This window comes from Vidua chalybeata, chromosome 1 (assembly GCF_026979565.1).
Source record: "Vidua chalybeata isolate OUT-0048 chromosome 1, bVidCha1 merged haplotype, whole genome shotgun sequence".
In the NCBI taxonomy this organism is placed as follows: domain Eukaryota; kingdom Metazoa; phylum Chordata; class Aves; order Passeriformes; family Viduidae; genus Vidua; species Vidua chalybeata.
The window spans coordinates 66,037,415-66,063,153 of NC_071530.1; the positions used below are offsets into that span (position 1 = coordinate 66,037,415).

At 42.2% G+C, this 25,739-nt stretch overlaps 2 protein-coding genes across 4 annotated transcripts in view; one reads left to right on the forward strand and one right to left on the reverse strand.

Moving 5' to 3' along the window:
* The window catches only part of MAK (male germ cell associated kinase), a 30,346-nt gene extending 23,621 nt beyond the window's left edge, over positions 1 to 6,725 (forward strand). For 2 of the 3 annotated variants that reach the window (XM_053957426.1, XM_053957417.1), the window contains 3 exons: positions 339 to 413; positions 1,949 to 2,077; positions 4,859 to 6,725. In XM_053957426.1, coding sequence (XP_053813401.1) covers positions 339 to 413; positions 1,949 to 2,077; positions 4,859 to 5,013 — 359 coding nt within the window. In that variant the 3' untranslated portion in view covers positions 5,014 to 6,725. The remainder of the gene's footprint in view (positions 1 to 338; positions 414 to 1,948; positions 2,078 to 4,858) is intronic. The other variant, XM_053957435.1, reaches the window with a different exon arrangement.
* A 2,027-nt stretch (positions 6,726 to 8,752) lies between these two features.
* LOC128790442 (transmembrane protein 14C-like) lies at positions 8,753 to 12,461 on the reverse strand. Its single transcript, XM_053947160.1, has 4 exons — positions 12,306 to 12,461; positions 11,861 to 11,962; positions 9,771 to 9,855; positions 8,753 to 9,542 (listed from the first exon to the last, which is right to left on the reverse strand). Exons 1-4 carry the CDS (start codon positions 12,379 to 12,381, stop codon positions 9,485 to 9,487), a joined length of 321 nt encoding a protein of 106 aa, XP_053803135.1. The 5' UTR covers positions 12,382 to 12,461; the 3' UTR covers positions 8,753 to 9,484.
* Between the last annotated feature and the right edge of the window lie 13,278 nt (positions 12,462 to 25,739).

The following is a 25,739-nucleotide window of genomic DNA, read 5'->3' on the forward strand; positions in this document are numbered from 1 at the left end:
AAATGCTTTATTTATGAAGGATTGTAAGTTTATGATCAGTCCGCTTTGAAGATATGACCAAGTCCTTAAAATTGTAAATGGAATGTAATTGCATTAGATGTAGATCTTATTGTTAGTCCATAATTAGAATGGACCTTGTAAAGTAACCTCTTGGAGTAAAATTTTCTGCTTAAGAAAACAAGGATAAGAGATTATAGTTACTAATGTGTCAGATCGTCATTCTTGCTTGCTTTTTTCCTTCCTCATTTCTTTTACATCACCTAAATTGGCTCTTCATACCCTTCTTCTGAAGTTCTGTTCTTCTATCTTTTTCTTCCTTGAATTTTCCTTGTCTACAGATGAGAACTTAATTATACCTATTGAAAAGCTATCATGCAAAGAAAGGTTGAATGAAAAATTAGAAGATACAAAAGGTAATTTATAGCAATTATAGCCTGGTTCTTTGTACATTTCCTATTTATGTTTTTCAGTTTCTTGTAAAAAAATACACTTACAATGCATGTTCCTGATGATTGTATACTGCCATTTTCAGCTGCAATCTGTTTTGTGAAACCTTGCTTTCTTCATTATGGCTTCTCCTGGATTCTTGGAACTCGCTGTGCTTTAAAAGGCAGAGAATATTTTATTGCCCTAATCATAACCCACAGCAGGTCACTAGATAATGGTGAGGAAGTGATCCTAATGTAGCACATGCATGTCCCCTCAGGGATGGCTTGTTCCTGACAGCGCTCAGGACTTGCACCTTTTCCTGCATTTGGGTTCTCTACCCATTACACTGATCTTACAGTGCTGTGCTTGCACAGGTTTTGGTGGAGTTACCTTAGAGGAAAAGGGAGGAAACTCAGGATTCCAGGCTACCTAGTTTGTGCCTCATAGTTCATCTGCTCTGAAATTATCACAGAGTTCTGGGAGTGTTTGTGTGAAGAGGAACATTATGGGATTGTCCAAAGGCCAAGGATTTAGGAGACAGAAAAACTGGCAAAGCAGATAGTGTGTTTTACTATAACTACCACTGAAGCTGTGATAAATATGCTCATACATGATAAAGGTCAAAATAAACTACTAGGTATAGCCTTCTACTTCATAAATTTAATACTACTGAACACAAAACCTTACCACTAGAGAAAAGCATTTCTCTCTGGACATTGTGCCAGCACAGTCTTAACATTGTCCCAAGTGATGACAGACATGAAGACGGTAAGGGATTTTCTTGGATCGGGAAGTAAATATTTTAACAGATCACTCTTCCACTGAACACTTAATTTCAGAACTAATGCTCTGTGTACATGCACAATGCTTCCCAGCTTCCAAATAAGGATGGTTATGTCAGCCTTCCCAGGGTAGTGCTGCTTTAAAGAAAGATCTGGACCCAAACTAGGCACAAACTGAATTCTAACCAGGGTTAAAGAGAGAGGATTATTTGGTCTGACTTTTATAGCAGGTCTTCAGCTGTGGGAACTGTCAAAGTCAACTTCAAGTGGTGCACCACTTTGCACAAGAGACGTTGGATTCCATTATTTTCAATAGATTTAGGCCAAGTATGTTGAGAGCAAGAGTAGTACTGAGCACTCGTTAAACCAGCTTCCAGTAAGCAAGTAGATGTAAACAAAATGTAAGATCCTACATTCCTCTGCAACTCAGTGTAAACCTCTCTATGTGGTCTTAAGCTTAGTGGAAATACTAAAGAAATGTTTATCCTGCTCTTTGTCTTTATTCCTGCTGAATTTCTGCCTGCTAGTGCTGAAAAGGGTCCAACTAATAAACAAAGCAAAGAATTAATTCAATGAAAGAATGTTTGTTTTTCAAGAGACGAGCACTAGGGAGTTTTTAAAGAATACTCATACTTGGTACTCTTGTGGTACTGCAAGTGTAATTTGAAGTGACTATAAAAAGTAGTCAGAGTTTTCTGAATGCAGCTGAAAATTCTAAAATTCTGTAATGTCAACAGGAAATCCTGGCTTTGTAAGTAGTGGTGCTTACACCCCATTGGGACTATACACCTCTTCCTTCCATAAAAAAGAAGTTGGATCAGCTGGACAACGGATACAGCTAGCACCTCTTGGTGCATCTGTATCGGGTAAGAAATATTTTTTTTCTACTCATATCCAGGACAAAGAGAAATGCTCATTTTCATGCTTCCTAATGGATGTATTAGTCCTTGGTATGGTTTTCCTCAAGTTTTGTAAATAAAATTGTAGGGCATAAATTCTTCTTAATACAAGTGAACTGCATGTAGGTGCCTAGAGGTTGTTCTGATAAACTACTGCTACTAATATTTGTCAGATAAGAGAGAAAATAATTACAAAAAGTGCAAAGAAGATTTGTACCATTTGTTAAACTACTGTTCATTAGTGGTGATGGGCTAAGCAGAATTGTAGAAATGTGTAACTCCATAACTCTATAGTAAATGGTCATAGCACTCCATTCATTTGTTAAAAACAATGTGAAATCTCTTCTGAATGTAACTGTTACCTTGGATCCTCTGCAGTATTGGTGACATTCTGAAGACCTTCTTCATTGTCATGTTTCTGGTGCAGAGAAGATGAACAGCAGTGCTCAGGATGCAGGAGAAACTGGTTTGTTAGTGAAGATTTAGAGCTGTTGTCCACAACCAACAGCCCACTTCTCTGGTTACTTCAGAGGAAATAGCAAGGCCCTAAACCAGTGGTGAATTGTTTAACCAAAGGGTCCATGACCGACCAGTCTGATATGGTCCTGCTTAATAATGTTGTCTTTTTGCTGACATGCTCCTTTGAGTTACCTCTTCTCCTTAAGCACTTCCAAGTGGCTTTAGAGAACTGGAGCAGGAGGGAAAGAAGGAGATGGCACACACACACACACACACACATACATATGTGTGTGTATATATATATATGTGTGTGTGTGTGTGTATGTATATATACATATATATAACATGTATATATACATATATATGTGTGTGTATAATATGCTTAGATGTATGCATAGACACAGACAAGTCCATGTCTGACTTGATCAGAAACCCACCAAGAAAGGCTGGAGTTGCACTTGATTATCTTATTGATTCACTGCTGAAACACAGCTGCAAGAGTTGATTTGTCACAATGCATGGATCAGGAAGTTCACAGGAGGACAAAATCTGCAATTGTCTCTAGACTGCTGTGAATAGTGCAAAGAAAAAGAAAATCACACGTGGTATACCAAGGGAAATAAAATTTACTGTTATCTGTAATAAGAAATGGAATATGTGTAGTAGAAGTCAGAAAGGCTGGCAGATGGAGGTCAATTAAGATACTCTTCCACATCCTGGAGAAGAACAAGAATCCTATTGCTTAAACCACTTATATTTAGCTTAAAGCCTTCAGATTTGTATGGGAAGAGAGATAAGGACAAAGCAAATAGCAGGTTTTGTCTCCTAGATGTCAGTATTTGAACATTAACATTTTTGGTGACCCTTTGCTTTATATTATCCAAAATGTAATAAGTTATGCTCTCAGTTGTTTTTGCTCTTTTAATTTTTCTGTTAAATTTTTTAATGCCATAATTTAAATAATTTAATGTAATATACAAGATCCATTTTTCTGAGGAAAATACCAGGAAAAATGGCCTTTATTGCCAAGATAGTGTGGACTGGAATCATACTTGCTGATGAAAGATAGGGAATGCCAGCCTACAATAAAAAGAAACAGTTTTCAAAGAGGTGGAGACCTGACCCCAAATTTCAGCTCCTTGATGTTTCCCCTATTAAAATGTCTTGATCCTCACCTGTTCCTTTACAGGTTCAATCCACTGCTGAAAAACACTACGGAAACCAGGTGTTTTCTCTGACAAACAGAATGATACCTAGGCACCAAAAACCCCATCAATTTAAATGTTAAATTTTGTTTTAAGGAGTCTCACTACATAGTAAGACTAAAAGGAATGGAAGGGGCAGGAACTACCTTAGGAATGCTAAGGAAACAAGGGTAAGGTATAGCAGGAATCTGAATAAAAGGGGTCCTGGCTGGCTAATTTTAAAGACTTGGGAAAATTGTTGAATTGGTCATGAACATGAAAAAATGTCAGCCCCTGCAGCAGGGCAGTTACTTTAATCGCATGAAACTCAAGGAAGTAGCAACTACCTGAAATGTCAAAAGGGGAAATCTGAAGAGGAAGGCCAGATACAGTAGTGCACTTCTGCTAGTGCCTCAGATCAGGTAGGTGTCAATATTAAGAGAAAAAGAAAGCCTTCAAACTTGGAATAAATCCTATGAAATCAATGGAGAAATGGGAAATGGAGCAAAGAAGATTTGCCACTAAGTACGCTAGGAGTTCTGAGCTAAGCAAGAGGGGAATAGAAGGAATAAAATCTCAAAAGGAACAAGAGGGTGTCCAGAAGCTGTCCTGCAGGCTAATCAGTTTATCAATGCTATAATTACATGCTTTTTTAAACATTTGAGATAGAAGGAAGAACACTTTCATACTGTAGCAGTTTTGTAATAGGAGATACAGAGTTGTAAGCATTTGCATCAGTGTTTCCACTGAATTTCATTCTCAGCGTTTTCTTGAGGGATTGCTGCAAAATAACTATTCAGTAGGTGAGAATAATACACACAAACTATTGGAAAAATAGTCTTTTCTGAAAACAAGCATATACAGCATGGTCTCAGGCACATGATATGATTCTTGGGGTTCTCCTGTGTGGGGCCAGGAGCTGGACTATAATCTTGGTGGGTCCCTTCCAACTCAAGATGTTTTATGACTTACAGGAGACCAAAGCATCCTGCTGCATTAGCATCCTTGAGGACCATAAGTCATCTGTAAGCTCTCATTCTTTTCTCTGTAGAGGAGTAAAATACCTTTTTAATCATAATTAATTCTAAGTTCTTATTCCTTTCAGATTATTCCTGGAAAAACAAAGCTGTTCGTCCTCCATTACCAGGTCCTACTTTCAATGCAGCAGCAAAAAACATGAGTATCTTTACTCGCCCCCCAACAATTCAGCGAGTGCATGGGAGAACAGACTGGGTGGCCAAATATGGAGGAAACAGATAGAAAATGCCATCTGTGTGGATATTACATGCTCTGTGTTCAGTTCTCTTGCACTTGGAAACCTGAAAAGCCTATTTGCTCCAGCTTTTCCTAAGACTATGCAACAGTAAAGAAGAAAAAAAGACCTTGTGTTCTATTATTTGTATAGTACATATAATACCATGTAAAATGAAGTATTGTACAACACATATTGCCAAAATTGAGAAGTAGATTTCACCTGATGTTTTCTATAGATAGATCCCCTGTTCTCATACTCTTTGGAACAACTAGGGTTAGGGTTGTTCATCCAGTGCAGCATCTGCTGCTGGGACATGATTGAAGCACACAGGCAGCACAAAGAAAGGCTGAAGCAGAGCAGCACCAGGCTTCCAGGTGTTAGGCTGGTTCCTTAGCAGGAAGACAAGAGTGAAAGCACAGAGCTGGCTTTGTGAAGAGCATCAGTCTCCTGCAAGGATTTCAGAACTCACTTGTAACTAACTAAGAGTTACTCAAAGGTGTAAATATTCATCTAGCAATGAGAACTGAAACTCTTGTAGTAGGACATAGGCAATCCACTGATACTACACAAGGAAGGTCTAGAAATCTGGCTGATAGAGGGCTGTTGAACGATACAGCAATATTGGAAAATAGCTAAGCAAGTACTAAATACTACTTACCAGGCTGTAAAGTGAAGCCTAACAATCAGATTGTGCTGTTTTAATTAACTTATTGCCATTTTTGGTCAATCTGTAAAGATTTACCTCTGTCCTGTCAAGGGAGTGTCACAGTGACCTTATAATCTAAATCACTGCAGTCTGTCAGTCATTTTAAGGGTGAATTAGCCAAAAATGCCTAAATTATCACTAAACTCATGTTCCTATGTGTCTTTATTGGGTGATTGGACTAAGCTACAGAGTTTGAATAGGCTACATGAGGAAGACTGTTGGTCTGTTCTTCAAAGACATTGCTTTCTGTTTTAGATCTTAAAGGCCAAATTAGGTACCTGAAAACACAGACAAAACTTGAATAATTCAGTATGTCAGTGTTTATTTGCTCATTCAGTACTTTCCCCAGCTTTTATGCTAACTTATATAATAATATTGCCCAAAGGACTTTGCAATGTACAGTGAATTTTTTATTAGGATGTTGAGCTGGGCTACTTCTTTTAACAGCTGCATTTAGAATAAATGCTTTAGACTTTATAGTAACATTAAACTTGCCCTTTTAAAGTAAAAACTGAGAATGCTCTTTAAAGACATAAAGTTGTTAATGATGACTTCAAGAGTTTTTAAAAAATAAATTTATTTGTATGGCTTTTATAAATGGATATTAAAATTTAAACTCCTTTTTTCACCCAATGTGTTACAATGTATGGGCTGCATTAACTTCCTGGAAAGCAATTTAATCTGAAACAGTTGTACCAAAAAGTCAAATATTTTGTTAGGAAAATTGCACCTAAAGTAAATGCCGCTTTTTTTTTAATACTGTAAGAGCTATGCAAGGATAGGGCTGTCTGGTTAGTAATGCACTAGAGAGTTTAATTCAATTGCCACTGGTCTAGGATTAAGGATTTGCCATTCCCTTAGTACTAAGAGATGTCCCTATGCTACTTAAAAGCATCTTAATTTAACTGTAGAATGTATCTGTAACTTGCTATGGCAATGAAGGACACCATCAGACAGTTTGTAACAGGCATAAAAGCTATGATTTTATAATTAAAAAACAAAATTAATCACTCATCTCTTGTACAAGATGCCAATGACAGTTAAAATCACAGCCTGGTCAAGGAATTAACTAATAATGTGCTGATAACTCACGTGTCTGTGAGTCACCTGAGAGAAGAAAAATAAACAGCTACTGTTTAGGGCACTAAATACGGTTAGAAGAAACATGCCGTCCTTGTCGCATGCTAATGAACCTTGAAAGGGCTCTGACATAACCAGATCAGTCTTTACTTGTTCACAAGCAAAGCATGACAAGTGTTGAATAATTCTTGTTGCAAGCAGCAAGAAAAGGCTAACAGGCTTTGTACAGTCATTTAACTCTGATTTATTGGTACACATTGGACTGCTAGTGCAGAAATGCTAAAAAAAAATTATTATATGCTAATAAAATTTCAAAGGGGTAGAAAGAATGTAAGTCTAAGATTTTTCCCTTGTCCATTTGCCTGTATTACTGCTGTTTATCCTGAGCATGAGCGTTCTACCACAAGTTCTAAATGACTTCTACCAGCAGTTCTCAATTGAACCTATTGCTTTCCAAAGCTAAACAGCAGCAGAGGTTCACACTTTGATCTAGAAGTATAAAAGCTTACCAGTCCAGTTTTCTGCTTTCTGCTGTCTTTATTCTGTTAAAGACAATTGCAATTCAAATTCACAAGTTACACAGCTTGAGACCAGCATTATACAATTACAAAACTGCTGGGTCATGGCTCTTCTCAGTTTATTGCAGGATATGCATTTATGTTTGCATCCTACTCCTACAGAAGAAAACTGCTTCAACAGTAGTATGAAGAGGCAAAAAAACCTCCCCATAAAGCAGTTTAAAGAGAAGTATCTTAAATGCTAACGTCTGGCTTACTGACTTTTTCAAATTAGACACCTGCCTTCCAATGCTGGGTCCTGGGCTGGAATTAGGCACTTAAAAGGGTGACATGTTAACAAACCATCTGCTGTCCTGCACACCCCTTATCGCTGTGCAGGGAGGTAGAAGAGAAATGTAAATACAGGTGAGCACCTGAAGCTGAACTCTGCAGGGTGATGAATAAGGGTTGTAAGAAGATGCTCTGAGCACACTTCCCCATCCAGATCTGTCTGTGCTCAAGCCAGCTCTGACTCAAGCTGTCTGGCCTGGGACTAGGCTGCTGAGACACTTGCTGGAGCTGCACCCATTCCTGGCCATGTCCCTGCAGATCTGGAAGCCAGTCTGACTGACCTGGCATCCTGGCTTGACCTCAGCCCTGTCTCATCCCTGTGACTTGCCTGGCAAACCACCTCCCTGCTGGCAGAGCCTGGCTGTGGCCACTGGCCCAGATCTGAACCTCCTGCTCACGCAGCACAAGGTCACTGCCGTAACTGTGCTGCTGTGACAAGGGAAGAGGGAAGGAAAACCACAGAATGTGACCCTTGTGCCAAGGTACTACCCTGATACTCAGAGAGCAACTCCAGAGTCTCACCAATCTAATGGATCAGCCCTCTTGCTTCCATCTCTCTCAGTACCAGGCACCAAAGAAAAAAGGTTGAAGAAATTGAAGCTCAGGATCTGTGCAAAAAGGGACATAAGTTAAATGCGACCAGAAAAGGGATATGTTACCAACCATTCTATCTTCCAGGATATTTCTCTATGGAAGGTTTTTATTTAGAATGATTTCAGGCATTAAGGGAATCAGCTGAGGACAAAGACTGATCAAATAAGCTCTTTGGTCTTTAAATAAACTTTCATACAGTATTTTCTAAATCTAAAATAGATTATCCTCTCAAAAAACAAAACAAAACTAAAAAAAAAATTAAAAAAAGACAAAAACCCAAACTAAAAAACTTTAATATAATACTTGTCTGAATATGTGGTCTGTATGATTTTGTGCTCTCCACCTCCCTCCCAGTTCAGATTTTTATATTTACAAGTTACTAGATTCAGAGATACAATAGATTATTTATACAATTCATGTTCACAGATATATCCTGACACCCTGCAGGAAAGGCACCAAACTGTATCAATCCAGATGAACAATTAGAGACAAAATAAGCGGTGTAGAACACAAAAGTTTGCAATAATAATTTCTTAGTTTATTTAAAATAACATTTTAATAAAGCTGTGCCTACAATTCAGCATTAGCTAATAAAGCATGTTTTTGATTTATGAGTAGTAATCGGTAAAAGTGAAATGAATGACATACAGCTGAGCTTACAAGTGATTGCAAGTCATGGGTATGCATTTATTGCATTACAGCAGAGCCTCAACAGCTGGCTCCGTGATTGTGTTTTGTGGGACCGGGTTCTAACATGCAGTGGTGGGAGAACAAATTCCCTGACTGATAAACACTGTGAACAGATAAACTGGCATAGAAAGGGAGATGGAACATCATAAACATGTTTATTGTATTAATTACTAGTGACAAATCGGCAACTCCTCTCCCCTGGTTTTAGAGGTATACATGATTTCAGAAGGACAAGTCAGATGTGCATTTTAGCTTCAATTCTGCGACTGTCTGAATGCAAGGGCCAGGAGGTCTTTGCTGACACTAAGCTGCAGGACCAGAAGCTAAACTAATGCTATACTCATATTTTCTTGCTTGCTTTCAGTGCAGAAAATGTTAAGACAAATACTATGACAAGGACTCTCTATGTCGGTCCTTTAAAAACACAACCCACGTGCATTAGGATATGAAAAATACAACGCACAGGTAGCAGTGCCTTTTGCACTTATGTGCAGCACATTTAGGCAGTTGCATTTTTGGGCTTCTCAGTCATGTGTCTTCAAGTCACTTGATGCAGATTTATGGCTTAATAGGTTTTTCCATCATCTGCAATCCAAGCCGTCCAACCATCAGTAAACTGTGGAATAGAATAATTGTTATAAAAAGAGGGAGGTGGAGGCAAAAATCCCATAAAGAACAAGAAGGAAAAAAACACTGACAACATTTCATTTAGCTGAACACCACCACAAGATTTCATTTTTCACAGAACTTACCATGTTACATTTTTAAAACAATATAATCCACAAATAAGCTAAATAAAATGTTTCTTCAATAACACAGACAAGAAAAAAGGACAGGTCGTTACCTGGCACCGGCAATTATCCCGGGCATTGCCTTTTTGGAGTTGTAAAATCTCATTCCCATAACAGTAGACAAGGTGCCAGATGCCACTGTTGAAAAGAAGCCCAGTCAGAACCATTTTACACAGAAATGCCAGCGCAGCATTGCCACACTTGGGCACTGAGCAGCACCAGCCAAACAGATCTACACATACAGACAGGAATGCCTCCCTCTGTGAGTAAACAATTTGATTTTCTTCAGCATCAAAGCTGTCATTACAAGCTTCTTAGCAGCTTTGGTAAGCACACTCCACTGCTCAGCAGAAATGAGGAGATCTCACCAGGGTTGAGACCACAGTCTGATCACCACAAACTCTAATCCTCTGAACAGGTCACTAGCTCTCCCTCAACCCTTACTTGCAAAAGAATGATTATTCCCTCAAACACAGGCAGGCTCAAAACTGCCAGAAAGCTGGGATGGTGACAGTATTCACTGTGTGGGAGGTAAATATTATTTACAGTTCCCATTTCTTTGTGACATTCTGAACTGGAAAGTGGCAGTAAATACTACAACTAGAAAGAAAACAATCCCACTTGAAAATATGATTAGAAAACAGAAAGCAGTCCAAAGGATCAAACTGAAAGAGCAATTAACATCTTAGACATTACTGCAAATTATTTTATTTCTAAGAGTAGAAAAGGAATCACATCAACATTCACATGAAATTTACAGGGCCATTGTTTCTTTGAAGAAGAAAGGCAGGTGAAAGTGCGGTATACCTTTTTCCAAAGCCTCAAGTTTGTTTGCATCAGACGGGGTAAAAGGTATTCTAGGGATACTCAGTCAAAGTTCTGTTTCTGCATTTCTACCCCTGATGTACTGGGACCAACTTATAGCTCTGCAGGAGCCACAGCTGCATGTCACAAGGAGGCCTGAGGAGGGATGGATGGATGGATGGATGGATGGATGGATGGATGGATGGATGGATGGATGGATGGATGGATGGATGGATGGATGGATGGATGGATGGAGAGCTGTACTAGACTGTGACACGTTACTGCTTTCAAGAGGTCCATCTGAAAACACTCCATGCACTACATCAGGATATACAAAAGCTGCTCATGCCTCTTCCATGACACTGGATAAAAACCCGTACCAGAGATGTACAGCCACTCCCATAACATGCCAGAGTGGAAGGACAGTTCACAAATGGAAATTGTGCTTTACACTGAGCTGCATTTTATGTTTCATTCCTTACTGATGACGCTGGTCCTCTACAGTGGCTTCATAAAGCCTATCAGCACATTAGTCCTATTGGTTTAAAATAGTCTTAAACCACTGTAAAGCTATAGTATCATAGTAACAATATGGAGTGGTTACAGAGCTAGCAGGATCCTCAAGAAGTTATCTAGGATACCCTAGTGCCTAAAGGCACAATCAGTTCCTGATAGTGGTTTAACCAGATATTACACTCCTGCAGCAAATTAACTCCCTGAGGTTCACCTGAGTTCTTCGTAATACTTTCCACAGTTATTTCATCCTTCTCCTTCCCCTGAAGAGTTAACTGCAAGCTTAACACCCACAACTTCTTGTAAGCTCTACTGTAAGCAAGCAGAATACATCACTGCCTCTTTTCTTTTGCATGCTGTTTCTTCCAGAACGTATGACGTATTGGAATATGTACTGCTCCTCTAAGATGCTTGTGCAAACCAGGGTTCCCTAAGGCCACATACCACCAGTCACACTGCTGTCACTATTGCAAAAATAGTGCTTATTCCACCACCACAGGCTAAAAACGCTGCTTCGCAACCAAAAATTTTCCACGCATGTTTCCTGCACCTAATGTGTTGGTGTAACACATTATCTAATCTGGCAGAGGAGACAGTGACAGTTTCTCACCAACTCTGGATTCACACAGGACAATCCAGGTTTTCAACCCAGGAGTCGTGCTCTTACACAAATACCTCCTGGCTGTGGGCAGGGGGTCCTGCCACCACTTACAAGATTTGTATAGGTACAACAGCACAGTGCAGCTGAAACATGCTAGAAAAGAAAAAGGTTACTGTTCCCACCGCTATCAGTAACACTCAGTACTCGGCTGCCGAGCAAACTTACCGAGGGAAAGCCACACATTCTTTGGATCTTTGGACTGCTGGTACGCACCGAGTCCCGCTAAGCCGCCGAACAGAAGACCGGCAGCTAGAGACGGGACGCTGCCTTGAATAAAAAATAAAGCAGTCAGCGGAAGAACACACACAGAGTCAGCCTGCACACCAAACGAAAGCACTTTGCGACTTCCCCGTACTAGTAAATCCACAAAACCAATCTAACCACAGCATTAGGGCTTAGGTTGAAGGATTTGGGGAGTTTTTTTAACACACTTCATAGACCTCCGCGAGCACCGTTTCGTTGCACTTGTTTGGTGGCAACAACGACTTAGCGGCACTTGCGGGGTCACTGCCGGCAGCGGCCCCGGAGCGGGGCGGAGCGGAGCGGAGCTGAGCGGAGACTGCCTGCGAGCACGACCGGGACAGGGACAGCCACGGCCACCAGCACCCACCTGCCTTGGCGTAGCCCACGACACCGCCCGCCGCCACCAGCGCTGCGTAGCCGAAGCCCAGCCAGTCGTACTCCATCTGCGGGAGAGCCGCGCACGGCAGCGGAGCTCAGCGCCGACCTTGGGCCGCCCTCCCTCCGTCCGTGCCCGCCCGGCCGCCCCGGGGCCGCCTCCCGGAGGTCCCGCCCGCCGCCCGTGACGGCACCCGGGGAGGGCCCGCACCGGCGGCAGAGCGGTGGCGATGCTGCCTCGGCTCCGAAAGGATTTGCTTGATTAACTGCCCATCAGTAACGCAGTTGGAAAGTCAGAAATTAAGCAGAAAAGACCCACTGCCCCTTTTCCTCCCAGGCTCGACCTCGCCCCGCACTGCCAAGGGGTGCAAGTGGAGGTTGCGGTCGAGCCATAGCGCTTCTTCTGCGCTGTTGCTCCCTCCTCGCATTCTTGCCGTGCCCTAGCGTGGGGTCCCTCCCACGGGCGACAGTTCTGCACGAACTGCCACAGCGTAGGTCCTTCCAGGGGGTGCAGTCCTTCAGGAACAGGCTGCTCCAGCGTGGATCTTCTGCATGGTCACAAGTCCCGCCAGCACGCTTGCTTCGCCAGCTCTCTCCGTGGGCATGTCCACCTACTCCAGTGTGGGGTGCTGCATGGGTCGCAGGAGGATCTCTGCTCCGTGAGCGGAGGGGGTTTGCACGCCTCACCATGGGCTGCAGCACGGGCTGCAGGGGAATCTCTGCCCTTGCACCTGGAACACCTCCTGACCTCCTTCTTCACTGACCTTGCTGTCTACAGGGCTGTTCCTCCAAAAAGGTTCTCATTCCTCTCTCCAGCTGCTGATGCTGTTGTGCAATAAGTTCTTTCCGCTTCTTAAATACATTATCACACAGGTGCCACCACTGTCCTCATGAGTTTAGCCTTGGCCAGCAGCGGGTCTGTGCTGGAGCTGCCTGACTCTGCCCAACATCAGGGTAGGTCCTGGTGTCTCCTCCCAGAAGCCAGCCTTGGAAGCCCAATCCAGATATCAAAAGAAGGCATCTGGATTCCTTGGCAGCTCTGCTGAGGACAACACGCACATGCAGAGCGATGGTGGTGTTCTGCTACAGGGCATAATCCCCAGCACCACATGCAGCAGCCTGCCCAGCACTGTACTGGATGCAGTCCTCTGTCCTGAAGGCAGGCTTGCTAACTGGTGCCCAGTGCCAATTCACTCACTGAGACAGGTATTTCCATCTTTCATTCTAGTTTGCACAAAGTAGAGGGTTTGGTCCACTCACTTATCATCAATACTTTACACTATGTATACATTTTAACAAACTAATTGCATTTTATACATTTTAACAAACTAGGAGAGAAACATTCACTGGTAACATAACTTTTCTATAATTGGTGCTTGACCCCCTGTCTATTTGCTAGTTATAGCTCTTGTTTCTCATGCTAATCAGTCCACAGGTGCAGTTCTCTCCATTATAGTTTAAGTACCTAAACAAATCAGGTAGAAAGGTTTGGTGTTACCTACTTAATGCCATTGTTTTGCCTTGAGTGCCTATTTCTAGGCCTATTTCTAATGCCTGTTTCCAGCCTCTTCAGGTGCCCCTCACAAAAATGACATTCACACACCAACCAATTGTTAATCATTCTTGGGAGTGAGCCTTCATGCCCACATAGCAAACCACCACCGTGCTGGCAGTCACCAGCCATGAGACAGCAGGATTTGTGAGGCAAAGACCTTTTCTTGGATGACCCTCTGTTACCAAAGGTCTGAATCTTCCCTGGATTCCTAGTGTAGAAGGAGGATGGAGATGGAAAGCAAAGCCATAGCTACAGGATGGCACTGTGAATCTGGAGCAATGAAAATTGGTTTAAATCCATTGAGAATGATTTGCAGAGGGTCATCAAAAGCGCCCCTTTGCTGTGGAGTAATGCCAGTAAAACTTTTTTTAAGCATTGTGTCAAGCTGTTCATTAGATGTTTGTATGATCACAGGCTGGCTCCTGGTGAAAGCTGAGGGTGTTGATCTATTCCTGCACATCACCACGTAACACCTTATCATGACCTCTGAATCCGTGTGTCCTAATGGGTTGATTTTGAGACCATCCTTCATTATGTTTGCAGCACCTTCATTCATTGTTTGGTGCTGCTGATGTCACTGCTGACCTCACAGCTCATATAAGTCAGAATCTTTGATGCTTTAACTGAATTAGAAACCAGTGACTGACTCAGAAGCCAGTGAGTGGACAATCCTCCTGGCTACTTCGGTTTTATGCCTCTTGTGGCTATGCTATGATTTATTCATGGCTGCCAATGCTTCAGCCTTGCATTTGTGGGTTTCAAAATGATGGGTTTGTGGTAGCTGTGTGCTCACAAATTAAGTGAGACAAGGTTTGAAGGATAAGGCAGAGGAATTGATACAGCCAACAGGGGAATGGCATATGCAAGAGAGAAAAACCAAACCAGACTGCAAGCTCACTTAAGTGTGCTTGGATTTTTCTCTGTTCTGCATCTGTGGGTGTCCCTGGAAGTGTTCCAGGTCAGGCCGGAAGGGGGCCTGATGTAGTGAATGACATTCCTGCCCATGGCATCTAGTTCCAAAATCTAGATGATCTTTAAGGTCCCTTCCAACCTAAACTATTCTATAATACTATGATTCTACATACACATTGCTTTCATTACTTAAGTGAAGTTGAAAGACAAGGAGGTACAGATACAGGAGTCCAAGCTCTCTGTGGAGGTGCACCACAGCTGCTGAACTCGATCACTGCTGTTACTGTTGTGCAGGGGAATCTAACCTTCCTTAACATTCTTCCTACCAGACACCCCTCCAGTTTTTCATCTTTCCCTGTCTTTTACTGCTATCAAAGTAACACCAGTATGGTAAGGTCTCACTGGTTTTGATTCAGTTCTTCAGTTTGGCTGCCAGAAATCATTGTTTTGTCTCTTCTACAGTGAAAAACTGTATTGTTCTTTCTAAAAAAAAAAAAAAAAAAAAAAAAAAAAAAAAAGAGAGATTGATGAGGCAGGTGTTGCACTCAAAAATCAGTCACACAGTGGAAATAGATTAATTTACTTACAGAAAAGCATAACCTGGTTAGCATTCATGAAAACAAAACAAAATTAAAAAAAAAAAAACACTTAAATAACATATGGACAGAAATCTGTGATGTTTTTCTGGATTCTTACTTAAACAGGTAATATAACCTATCATGTACCTGTATGCCTATAAAATATCTGTATTTCTTCAGGTTCAGAGTGCTACATGCCATTATATCCATAAGTTTCAAACTGCCAAGCTCATTGCTTCTGCTGCTGACTGACATTTTGCTATTCACCTCTGGAGTCTGAACAATGAAATGTGATGTTGTTTGTACTCTGGGTTACTTTAAATACTCACACAAAATGATGAGCACAGCTTTATTTTATTTGGGATTTTTCAGTTTGGGAGAGATATTCAGCTTATTAGACCAAGGAGGGGATGGGCTGGTCCCAGACCTCTCAAGTTCATAACTCTCTAGACCTTCCTAAAACTGCCTATTTGAAATAAGTACCCACTCTGAAATACTTCTCTCTTCAGCTCCCTCCATGACAGCAAGTTAGCAAAACCCTCTTCTCCTCTCTTCAAAATACTAAACAGAATTTTTTCTCTGGAGGAAACTTTTGATGCCTCTCTGCTGGAATCTGCATCATTAGGTGTTGGCAGCTCTAAAAGCAGAATAAGCTGACTGAGGCAGATCCTGTCTGTTCAGAACCTTCCCTGCAGGTTACCAGCCATGCTCCAGGACATCTAAATGTCTTGTGTTCCTCTTACAAAACGGCTGCAGTTTGCAATCCAGTTTGTTAAAAGACCCTGAAATTAGCAATGTTTTCATAAAGTTGGTGGTAAACTGCTGTTATTCAAGAGGTATGCTGCTTGCTCAGAAGAAAGGCAGGAGAGCAGCACACAGTCTCCCTAGATTCAGGCATCCCAATTTTTACCACTTTTGTGCAGCTGACTGGGTCACTCAGGAGTGCTGCTAACATGCCATGTGAATACAACCGCAATTGCTAGAGGAATAAGCATTCATAGGCTTGCTTCCTTGCTTTGTTTTTTAGGACATGACGAGTGATAACCATGACTTTAGTCTTCTGTTTGCCACACCAAAATATTCTCAAGCCTCGATTTTTTTTCTTTCTTTTTTTTTTTTTTTTTCTCTGCAGCATGCTTGATCGGTTGAGATTTTGTGTACTTTTACCAAGAGTTTGAAGGGAAAATCTGCTCAGACGTTGGATGGCCTCCCTCTAGTGGCTGTTACTGTGGAATTAAAATAGGGCTGTGATCTACCGAACACAAAGCTCTATTTGCATCAACCACTGTATGCCACGAAATTGAATAAACTTGGGAAGAAGTCTTATGCCACACCGAGACACAAAACAGAAACACTACGTTATTGCCAAAGCTTAGTTACTGCTTTTTCAGTCCTGAAAATACTTACGTTCCCTACTTTCCATCTCTCCCTCTGTGTCCCTACACAGGACAGTCTAAGGACAACGGTGAACCAAAATCTGCATCTAAATTAATTTTTCTAATTTTTTTTTCCAGTTCCGTTAGTCGGCCAAGTAAGACAAATATGCAAGTCCCTGTTTTTCAGACATGGACTCCTGTGCCTGAAATGCTATCTGATTTTTCTAACCAGGTACATTGATCTACTAAAGATCCTGTTTGCTATTACAAACCTTGTCCCAACAGATATTTAAAGAATGTGTAAGATCTGGGAAATGAAGCATCTTTATACTGTTTCCACTCATTTTCTATTTTTCTCTGTAGTAAATATCAGTATAATTGACAAAACTGTATCTGTATGTATAGACTGCAGTACTATTCCTGTGTTTAAAATCTTGCTGATTGTGATTCATTACACTTGTCTTTTAGACACAAAAACTGCCAGGAATACATGGCTGTGTTTGTATTTTTGTAGGAAAAGATAGCAATGACAGGGTAGCAAGACAAAAGTTGGAGCTAGAAAATATCCCATTAAAAATGACAAAAATGGAAAGCTCCTGCAGCTGCAAGAGGAGCTTTGCCCTGGTGTCTCCTTTTGGATCTCTCATACTTTGGTCTCCAAGTGTTAAGTGATTTGCAGGCGGTATGAGACAACCCAACCCAAGCTGCATTTACAGAACATCCCCTGAAAATCCTGTCTCATGAGTTTATGATCTGACACGGCAGAAATTCAGACTGCTACTGCTATTCTCTTGACTGCTTTTAGTGACGTTGTAGGCTGGGTTGTTGTCACCTGAGAATACCAGTTGAATTTCCTCTGTCAGTGAAGAGAAACCAATACTTTTACTCACACTAGATTTTCCACAAACTAATTCTGGGTGCTATGCTATTTGTGTATTTTCACATTGTGGTTTCAATATAGCTGTGTTGATGTGAAATTGCTGTCGTTGAAGCTGACTGAAGTTCTCAATTTTTTTTCTCATCAATACACATAACTATGTTATGGACTAACGATTCTTGAAATATCATTTATTTGTTGCTAGCACAGGAAGAAAAAATGGAGAAAAACATCCACATTACCATGACAACCTCCATGGGTCTCTTCCATATCAATCTACTTCACCACTTCCACCTCCCCATCATGTGCTGGCTATGGATCCTGGGACTTCTGAAACTAGGTAACAGAAAATCAAATAGTTAGTCCTTTTAAGAGCTTTGTGTTCAGCTTTGTGCGCACCCTCTGGGACCTTTCTCCAAAGAACTGGGATAAAATGCTTTGGACTACACATCAACAGATGTCATGGTTGTCAAGTTTCTTCACTGAGACCAGCTTTCATGACACAGATGAGACGCCAACACAAAAGACCTAAAGATTTCATATGAGAAATAAAATCCCTCTTCTGCAATAGCCTCAGTATGATACTGCACATGATCATTCATGTAACCTTCCCAACCAGCACTGCCTTCCAAGTTATTTGAACACTGGGCCACTAACACATAGTACCTTCACATTAATATAATGGTAAGTAAGTGGATTTTTGCTTTTTTTTTTTTTGTTGTTGGTTGGTTGGTTGGTTGGTTTAAGGAAAGAGACTAACAGAACAAATTCAAGCATGACATAATTGGAAGGAGTTATTGAAACTCAATTATAGCCTATGATGTTATATAATAACAGATATAGATTTAAGCAGCTCACAGGACCTATCCAGGATATAAACAGGTAGGAGTTTATCCTCCGCTTGTCATTCTGCTTCTACTAGCCCACGTTTCTCAAGGTCCCATTCAACCTGGTCTTGAACACTTCCAGGGATGGGGCATCCTCAGCTCCTCTGGAGAACCTGTCTGGTGCCTCACAGTAAAGAATTTCTTCCATATATCCAATCTAAAACCATCCTCTTACAGCGTAAAGCCATTCCCCCATGTCTTATCCCTACATGTCCCTTTAAAAGGTCCCTCTCCAGCTCTTAGGAGGCTCTCTTTAGGTACTGGAAAGATGTTCTAAGGTCAGCTGAGAGCCTTCTCTCCTTCAGGCTGAACAGCCCCAACTCTCTCAGCCTGTCTTCATAGGAGAAGTGCTCCAGTCTTTGATCATCTTTGTAGTCCTCCTCTAGCCTTGCTCCAGCAGGTCCATGTCCTTCTTATGTTGGGAGGCCAGAGCTGGATGCAGCACTGCAGGTGGGGTCTCACCAGAACAGGGCAGAGGGGCAGAATCACCTCTCCCAGCCTGCTGGCCATGCTGCTTTGGATGCAGCCCAGGACACTTTGGCTTTCTGGGCTACAGGCACACCCTGCTGGGTCATGCTGAGCAACCAACACAACCAAGTCCTTCTCCTCAGGGCTGCCCTCACTTCATTTTCCCCCAGCCTGTATTTGTCCTTGGGGCTGTCCTAACCCACAAGCAAGACCTTGCATTTGGCCTTGTTGAACTCCATGAGGTTTTCACAGTCCCATCTCTCCAGCCTGTCCAGGTCTCTCTGGATGCCATCCCTTCCCTCCAGTGTGCTGACTGCACCACACAGCTCAATGTGTGCAGCAAACTTGCTGAGGGTTCATTGCACACAATCCCACTGTCTGTGTCACTGACAGAGATGTTAAACAGTGCCAGTCCCAATACCAGCCCCTGAGGAATGTCACTCATATCAAGTGTCATGCCACAAAAACTGACTCCTGACTTTTAAAACAAATGCAAAAAAGGTTGTATGATCCAACTGCAGAACTGCCATAGCACTTTGCCATAAGCAACAGTGTGTGTCAGCTATAACCAGAACTTAATAACTTTATTTCTCCCCTTCTGTATATTGTGTTTATCAAATAAAGCAACTTGCCAAAAAGTGTGGTTTTGTCCCAGGGAAAATTCAGAAAAATATTACTTTTTCACAGAAAGTATTAAGGTAAAGATAACACTTTAGGAAAGAGAAAAAGAGACAGTGATGGCAGGGAATAAATGCTTTAAATAGCCTGGGATGTGCATTACCATCCCAAATTAAAAATCTGTCCATAACAGATGGCAATAAATGTGATGTGGGGGAAGTTTCAGAAATTGCTGATACAATGGCAAAGCAGAAAGATATCTGACAAAACAGGAATGACTCCAGGACATCCACAAAAATACTCGAAGGCACTGCCTTCCAGGAATACAAAACTACTGATTTCACATTATTCACTATCTCCCAGATTGAGGAAACTAGGCATCTTTGTAAGTTAATTAAAAAGTAGCGTAAAGTGTAGCTCAAATATGGGGAAAAGAATTAATTTATCCTATTTTTCTTTAAATAGTTGCTTGAGCGACTGGTTTCAGATTCAGAATTTTCCTAGGGTGCTGTTCTTAAAAAGACAGTTTGTCTGAGAAGTGGTGCTCCTTATGAAAGTTAAAATAAATTTTGTCATGAGCTGCTCACTCTACTTTTGTTCACCTCTGTTCTCTCATTCCATCATGGTTAGCAGAGTTTTGTCCTTGAAAACCAGGAACAGGAAAGAACTATCTTGTGGGCAGCAACACTGAGCACTGCTCTGGAAACAAGTTCGCTGCCACTGTGTCTTAAGAACAGCCATCAGCAGCACTGCACTGCTCAGGTGTGGAGACAGCCACAAGAGAGATGGGTCAGCTCCTCTGTTGCCTTTAATTTCATGCCTTTTCTTAGTGGTGGTGGTTTGGAGGAAGGAAAAGCATTGCTTCAGAGCCTGGATTTCTCTCACAGGACAAAAGCAACACAACCCCAAAGGCAACATCCCCTCTAAGCCCTTCCCTTCAGTTTTTTTGCCATTACAATTCCAGTGTGATCTGTTCTGCATGCGTTGTCTCCAAGAGGCAACCTTGCATCTTCCCTTCTCTTTCCTCCTTGCATCACCACCACAGACTATGAAGACAAACACAGGCAGCTTACACAACATGAGCCACTGCACCCCCATTTCTGTAGCACGTGCACTTAAACCAACATTAGGCTGGAAATCTTGCAGCATAAAAGGCTGCCTGATTTACCTTGACCTTCCAAATGCCATGCTTGTCATTCCAGGATCAAACCTATCTACTAACAGGCTAATCTCCACCAGCCCCCTGAAACAGCCTGTGCTTCTCCTTCAGCATTTCTCTCTAGGCAAAGGGACAATTTCTTTACACTTCTATGCCACCAACTGATCCAAGCTTTTCTCCTGCACTTTGCAATCTGATGCACAGGAGTTTGCTCTTTAGAAATCTGCCTGAACTGTTCCCATCCTTGGGAATATTATTCTGCAAGACATGACTGAAATCAACGGTAACTTTTGCTGGGCACTGGAGCCATGCATTTATGTTTGGGAAACGTGTAAGGCTTGAGGTGGGTCACATATAAGTGGGCTGCAGGACACTTAGAATCAGCAGGCCTATGCCCCAGTGCTGCCTATCCCTCAGGCAGGGTGCCCGCCTTGCCAGCGGTGTGCCACATGCCCACTCCAGCCCCATGGCCTTCAGAGAGCCCCCACTGCCACCACTCGCCCTCACTGTGCCTCAGCAGCACAGCAGTGACCAGCAGCACCAAGGTGGCCACCACCAGCCCCTTCACTCCATCACAGTGCCCACACTACCAGCCTTGGCACACCCCTGGACTGGCCAGCACCTCCTGCATGATCCCGTTCCTGAAACCAATGCCATGAGCCACCTCCCACTACAGGGAAGGGCAGTCTCCCCTCCATGCACAATCCAGCCCCCAGTGTTTAGGAGGATGGAGAGACGCTGATGAGCAGCTGTGGGTAGGATGGAAAGGGTCACCTCTTAACCCTGTACAGCAACAAGAACTTGTCTGACCAGGTGCGTAAGATGGCATGCAAGAATGATTTGCTCTGAAATTCTGGTTTGTCTGTTTTCTTGTTTTCCCAGCAAGACAAGTTATCTCACCTGACCAGGGAAGGGAGGTAGCTGGTAAAGATGGGGGGGCAGTCCTCAGAAGAAAAGATTTTCTTTCAAGATAAGTTTGCAACAATGGAGGAAAAAGAAAACCAACACCCCTCCATAAATATGTACAAAGGCTCAATTTCATATTTTGCCACCAGAAATTTTCATTTCAGTGGGGTATGCAAAAGCAAAAGTGTGTGTGTGGTTGGGTGAATGTTTAACTAAAATAAACTCAAGATTGTTGAGCTTCAAAGCAGACTTCAGAAGCTGGAAAGAATTAAAACTCAGAAAAAAGCAAGAAGCTTATTTAAAACAAAATGTTCTGATTTAAGGAAATGCTTGTCATCTTCTTGAGCTGTTAGGCTGCTGGCAGTTGTAAGAGTGCTAAACTGCACTTCTTGTGTTTAAACATCTGGTGGATAATAAGGAAAAGGTCTCAGTTCTAGTAACTTCCTCTGATATGTTTTGGAGGAAGCTTTTCTGTGCTGTTTTTGACCCACAGACTAATTCTAGTGTATATGGGAGTGTTGCAGTCCAGGTCTTGAGGAGCTGAATTCTAGATGGTGGTTCAGGAAACACTTGCTTCTCCCAGTGGGAGTGAGCTGGACTTGTAGGGAAATGCTGGGTGCCCAGGACAGGGAGAGCTGCTTTGCAGAAACTGCCAGTGCCTACCCCAGCAACCATTTAGGCATGGTTCTGCCAATTGCCACTCTGGCTGTGTGCTGGCATCAGGGTTTGTATCTCAATACACATCTCAGCTGTGTGCAACACAACTCTAGGTGTGGTCAGATGAATTTGCTCATAGGTGAAAGGAGGGGATAGGCTCAGGTAGTCTGGCTGGGTCTTCCCCCTAAAAAAACCCAGGGCTGCTGGCAACTCAGCATCTGGGAATGTCAAGAAGAGTCTCTGTTACTGCTGGAGTGAAGTTTCGTTAGTTACACGCATGAGTTATCACAGACATTATCTGATGTTTGTGTTTGGAGACAAAACCAAATCTTCCTTAAATTATTCTCATCTAATTCTGTTCTTCAAGGAGCTGTGTTCTTTGAAGCCTCTTACACCAATGTCTGATAGTTGAAAAGGTAAAGGAGAACCAAGTGAGGGAGCACAAGCTCCCTCCATTTAGTAGCTGTGCTTTTCCAACAAGTCTTATTGAAGACATACCCATCCTTATCCCATCACCACTAAGTGCTGTTTCAGTGAGAAGCAAACAGTTGGTTGTGAAGAAAAGGATTATTCCTTTGCAGTACTTCAATTCCAATGACTGTGAATTGAATATACACCAAAGCCTGCTTTAAGTTACATCTTCTCAGGTGAACTATAGTATCTGAATGGGGGCTAGAGGACAAGAGTAATTTTTCAGAATTTTGGTGATCAAGGTGTTTTTCTGATTGCTGCAATAGTGTTGCAACACTTTCCCTTGAGCAGGTTTTTCAAAAGAGAAAGGTTTGATGGTGAGATTACAACAACTTTGTGGGCATGAGACTCAAAAGCACTCACAGGAAATGCCCTATTTTTTAATGCTTTATTCCTATGAGAAGTTCTTGCTCAATCAGGAAGTCTCATTAAAATAATGGAGAATAGGAGCAAAAGAATGAGGATTAGTTATATGAGTAATGATGAAGACATAGGTACAAAATACCTTTTTTCCAGAGCATGGCTTATTCAACCAGCATCACTGTCTGGAATCATATTTAAAAAAAACTCTGTGTCTCTGTCTGTCTGACTTTTGAAGGGTGGGGACTAAGCTAAGGAAAATTAACAATTACACTAGGCAGAACAGAACCACATTAATGTATATTAGTAGGACGTGTGGTTGTTTTCCAAGAGCCCGTCTACAAATGACGGTGGGATGGAGAGATACCAAAATGAATTTGAATTTTTAAGTTGCTGTGGTGAAAAGTTCAGTGCAAGCTAAAGCATCTGAAAAAAAAACTACAGGTCTGTCTGTTCAAGCAACCAGCCACGTAAAAACTTAAAAATAAGGAAATAGCCAACGATTAATATACTAGCAGTGCTACTCAGAATCCTCTGGTATTTCTCTTTCATCTCACACTCACATCCAAGGGGTGTGAATGAAGTGTTCTTTGACAGCTAACAGCTCTATTTGGGAAGTAAAGCTGCTGCATCAGATAAACTGCAGTGAAGGACAACTCCCATCTCCATTGTAATCCTACTGTCGTTACTGGAGACAGACCTGTGGCCATTTTTCTTATTTTTCTGTATATCATTCAGCTCCCAACTGAGGAATTGAATCAGGACAATGCAGATATACTTTTAAAGCCTAGGAGTTGTTTAACACTCCACCCACAAATAGAATTATCCACCATTTTAATTCCTTTGCTATAATAGACAAAATTTATGGCTATATTAGCAACCTTCTTCCTGCCTGGAGAGAGCTGGGGTGAGTCTGATTCTTTGAGTTTAGACAGACACAATAAGCAACTGTGTCAAAACCACTTGGAATGTGGCTGGCACACAGCTGTGTGAATCCTTGGAAAGGTAAGTACAAACTAGAATGCAACATCATCTTCTATTAATTCCCAATTTTGGTGTCAGATTAGCAGCAATAAAAAATACACTGAATAATTGCAGGTGTAGGCTGCTCATGTTCTCAGAAGTCTCTATCTGATGGAAAGCAGCCCTGTGGTTAATGTGACCTACCCTTTCAGATCATGAGTGGTCTGGACTTGTGGGCTTGCACTGGACGCTGTGGGCTACCTGCTCTAGTAACCTCCTATTCACACCGATGCAAAAGTTTGTAAGGTTTGCAGCAGGCAGTGACGGCATGCTGTGTACCCCATGTCCCTTTTGAGCTGGAACAAGAGCAGCTGTGACACGGTGCTCCTTTCCCACCCTCTTCCCCTGGGACAGATGCCCCACATTTTGGGGAAGAGAGAGGAACCACACATTAGTGTCTTTTCTCGCATGGAAGCTCGGAAGGGCTGCTCCAGCACAAAGCTGGGCACTCTCACAGGGAAGGGAATGAATGGGGGATTGATGTGGCAGCCAGTTGTTACAGGCAAACTTTCTTCTTGCTGCTCTTAGCCTGAGGGGATTGCTAAGCATTTAGCAGCTCTTATATTTCGATTGATAATACTCAATGAGCCGCTGCCTCAGCCGAGTGATGCCGCAGTAGCTTATTATGTTCCCACACCTCCTGCAATAAGTGAATCCTAGGAAATATGAGTAGTGGGATGAGGTTATTGATGCTGGGCTTAGGGTGAGATGGGAAAATCAACGTCTGGGTGAGAATGTTCTCATTCAGGTTTTTGGTTGCTTTTTTTTGTTGTTGGGTTGGGTTTTTTTTGTTTTTGTGGGTTTTTGTTTTTTTTTTTTTTTTTTTTTTTTTTTTTTTGTGGTATTCAGGAACAAAGATCTTGGATGAGTGTCAGACCATGCTGTCTCTTGCCATCAGGGAAGGAAAGCAACAGGAAAGGAGAACATTGGAAAACTGGTCCCCACAGCAGCAGCAGCTGTTGCACACATCCTATTAAAGCAGGTAGGAGACAGTACCTCCGATATGTTTCCCAGGCTGCAGTAGCAGTTCTGGTGTCTTTTTAACAGTGCAGAGAGGACAGAGGCCAATTTGCCAAGAAGCTGTCAAGAGGGACTCCAGAAAGGGTAACAAAGTGCTTCTGATGCTCAGGCATCTTGTGCACACTCACCCTTAGCAAAGAGAGCAGAGGTGACAGTGGAACCACATTATGTTATTCTAGAGGTGAGCCAGTTCTGGAAAGCAGTTTAGTCCAGTGCATTACGCTGGGAGTCAGGTGTCAGTGTACCGGTGCTGGCTTTGCCCATGGTCTGCTTTAAGACACTGGGAATAATATCATTTCACCCTTTTCTGCCCGCCTCTGTGAATGGAAAATAAAAGCACTGATCTCCCTTGTAAAAGCATGCTGGTATCTCTGAATGAAAAGTGCCACTATTACTTCTGGTGACCTTTATTTTCCCACTTGAACAAGGTGTAAATTGCTGGTGACCAGCAGAGGTGTATGCCAATGGGCGCACCCCTGCATACCCTGAGGGATTGTTTGCACGGAGACTGCTTGCGTCCCAAATCATCCGTATGCTGCGACTATATTGCATGAAAGTA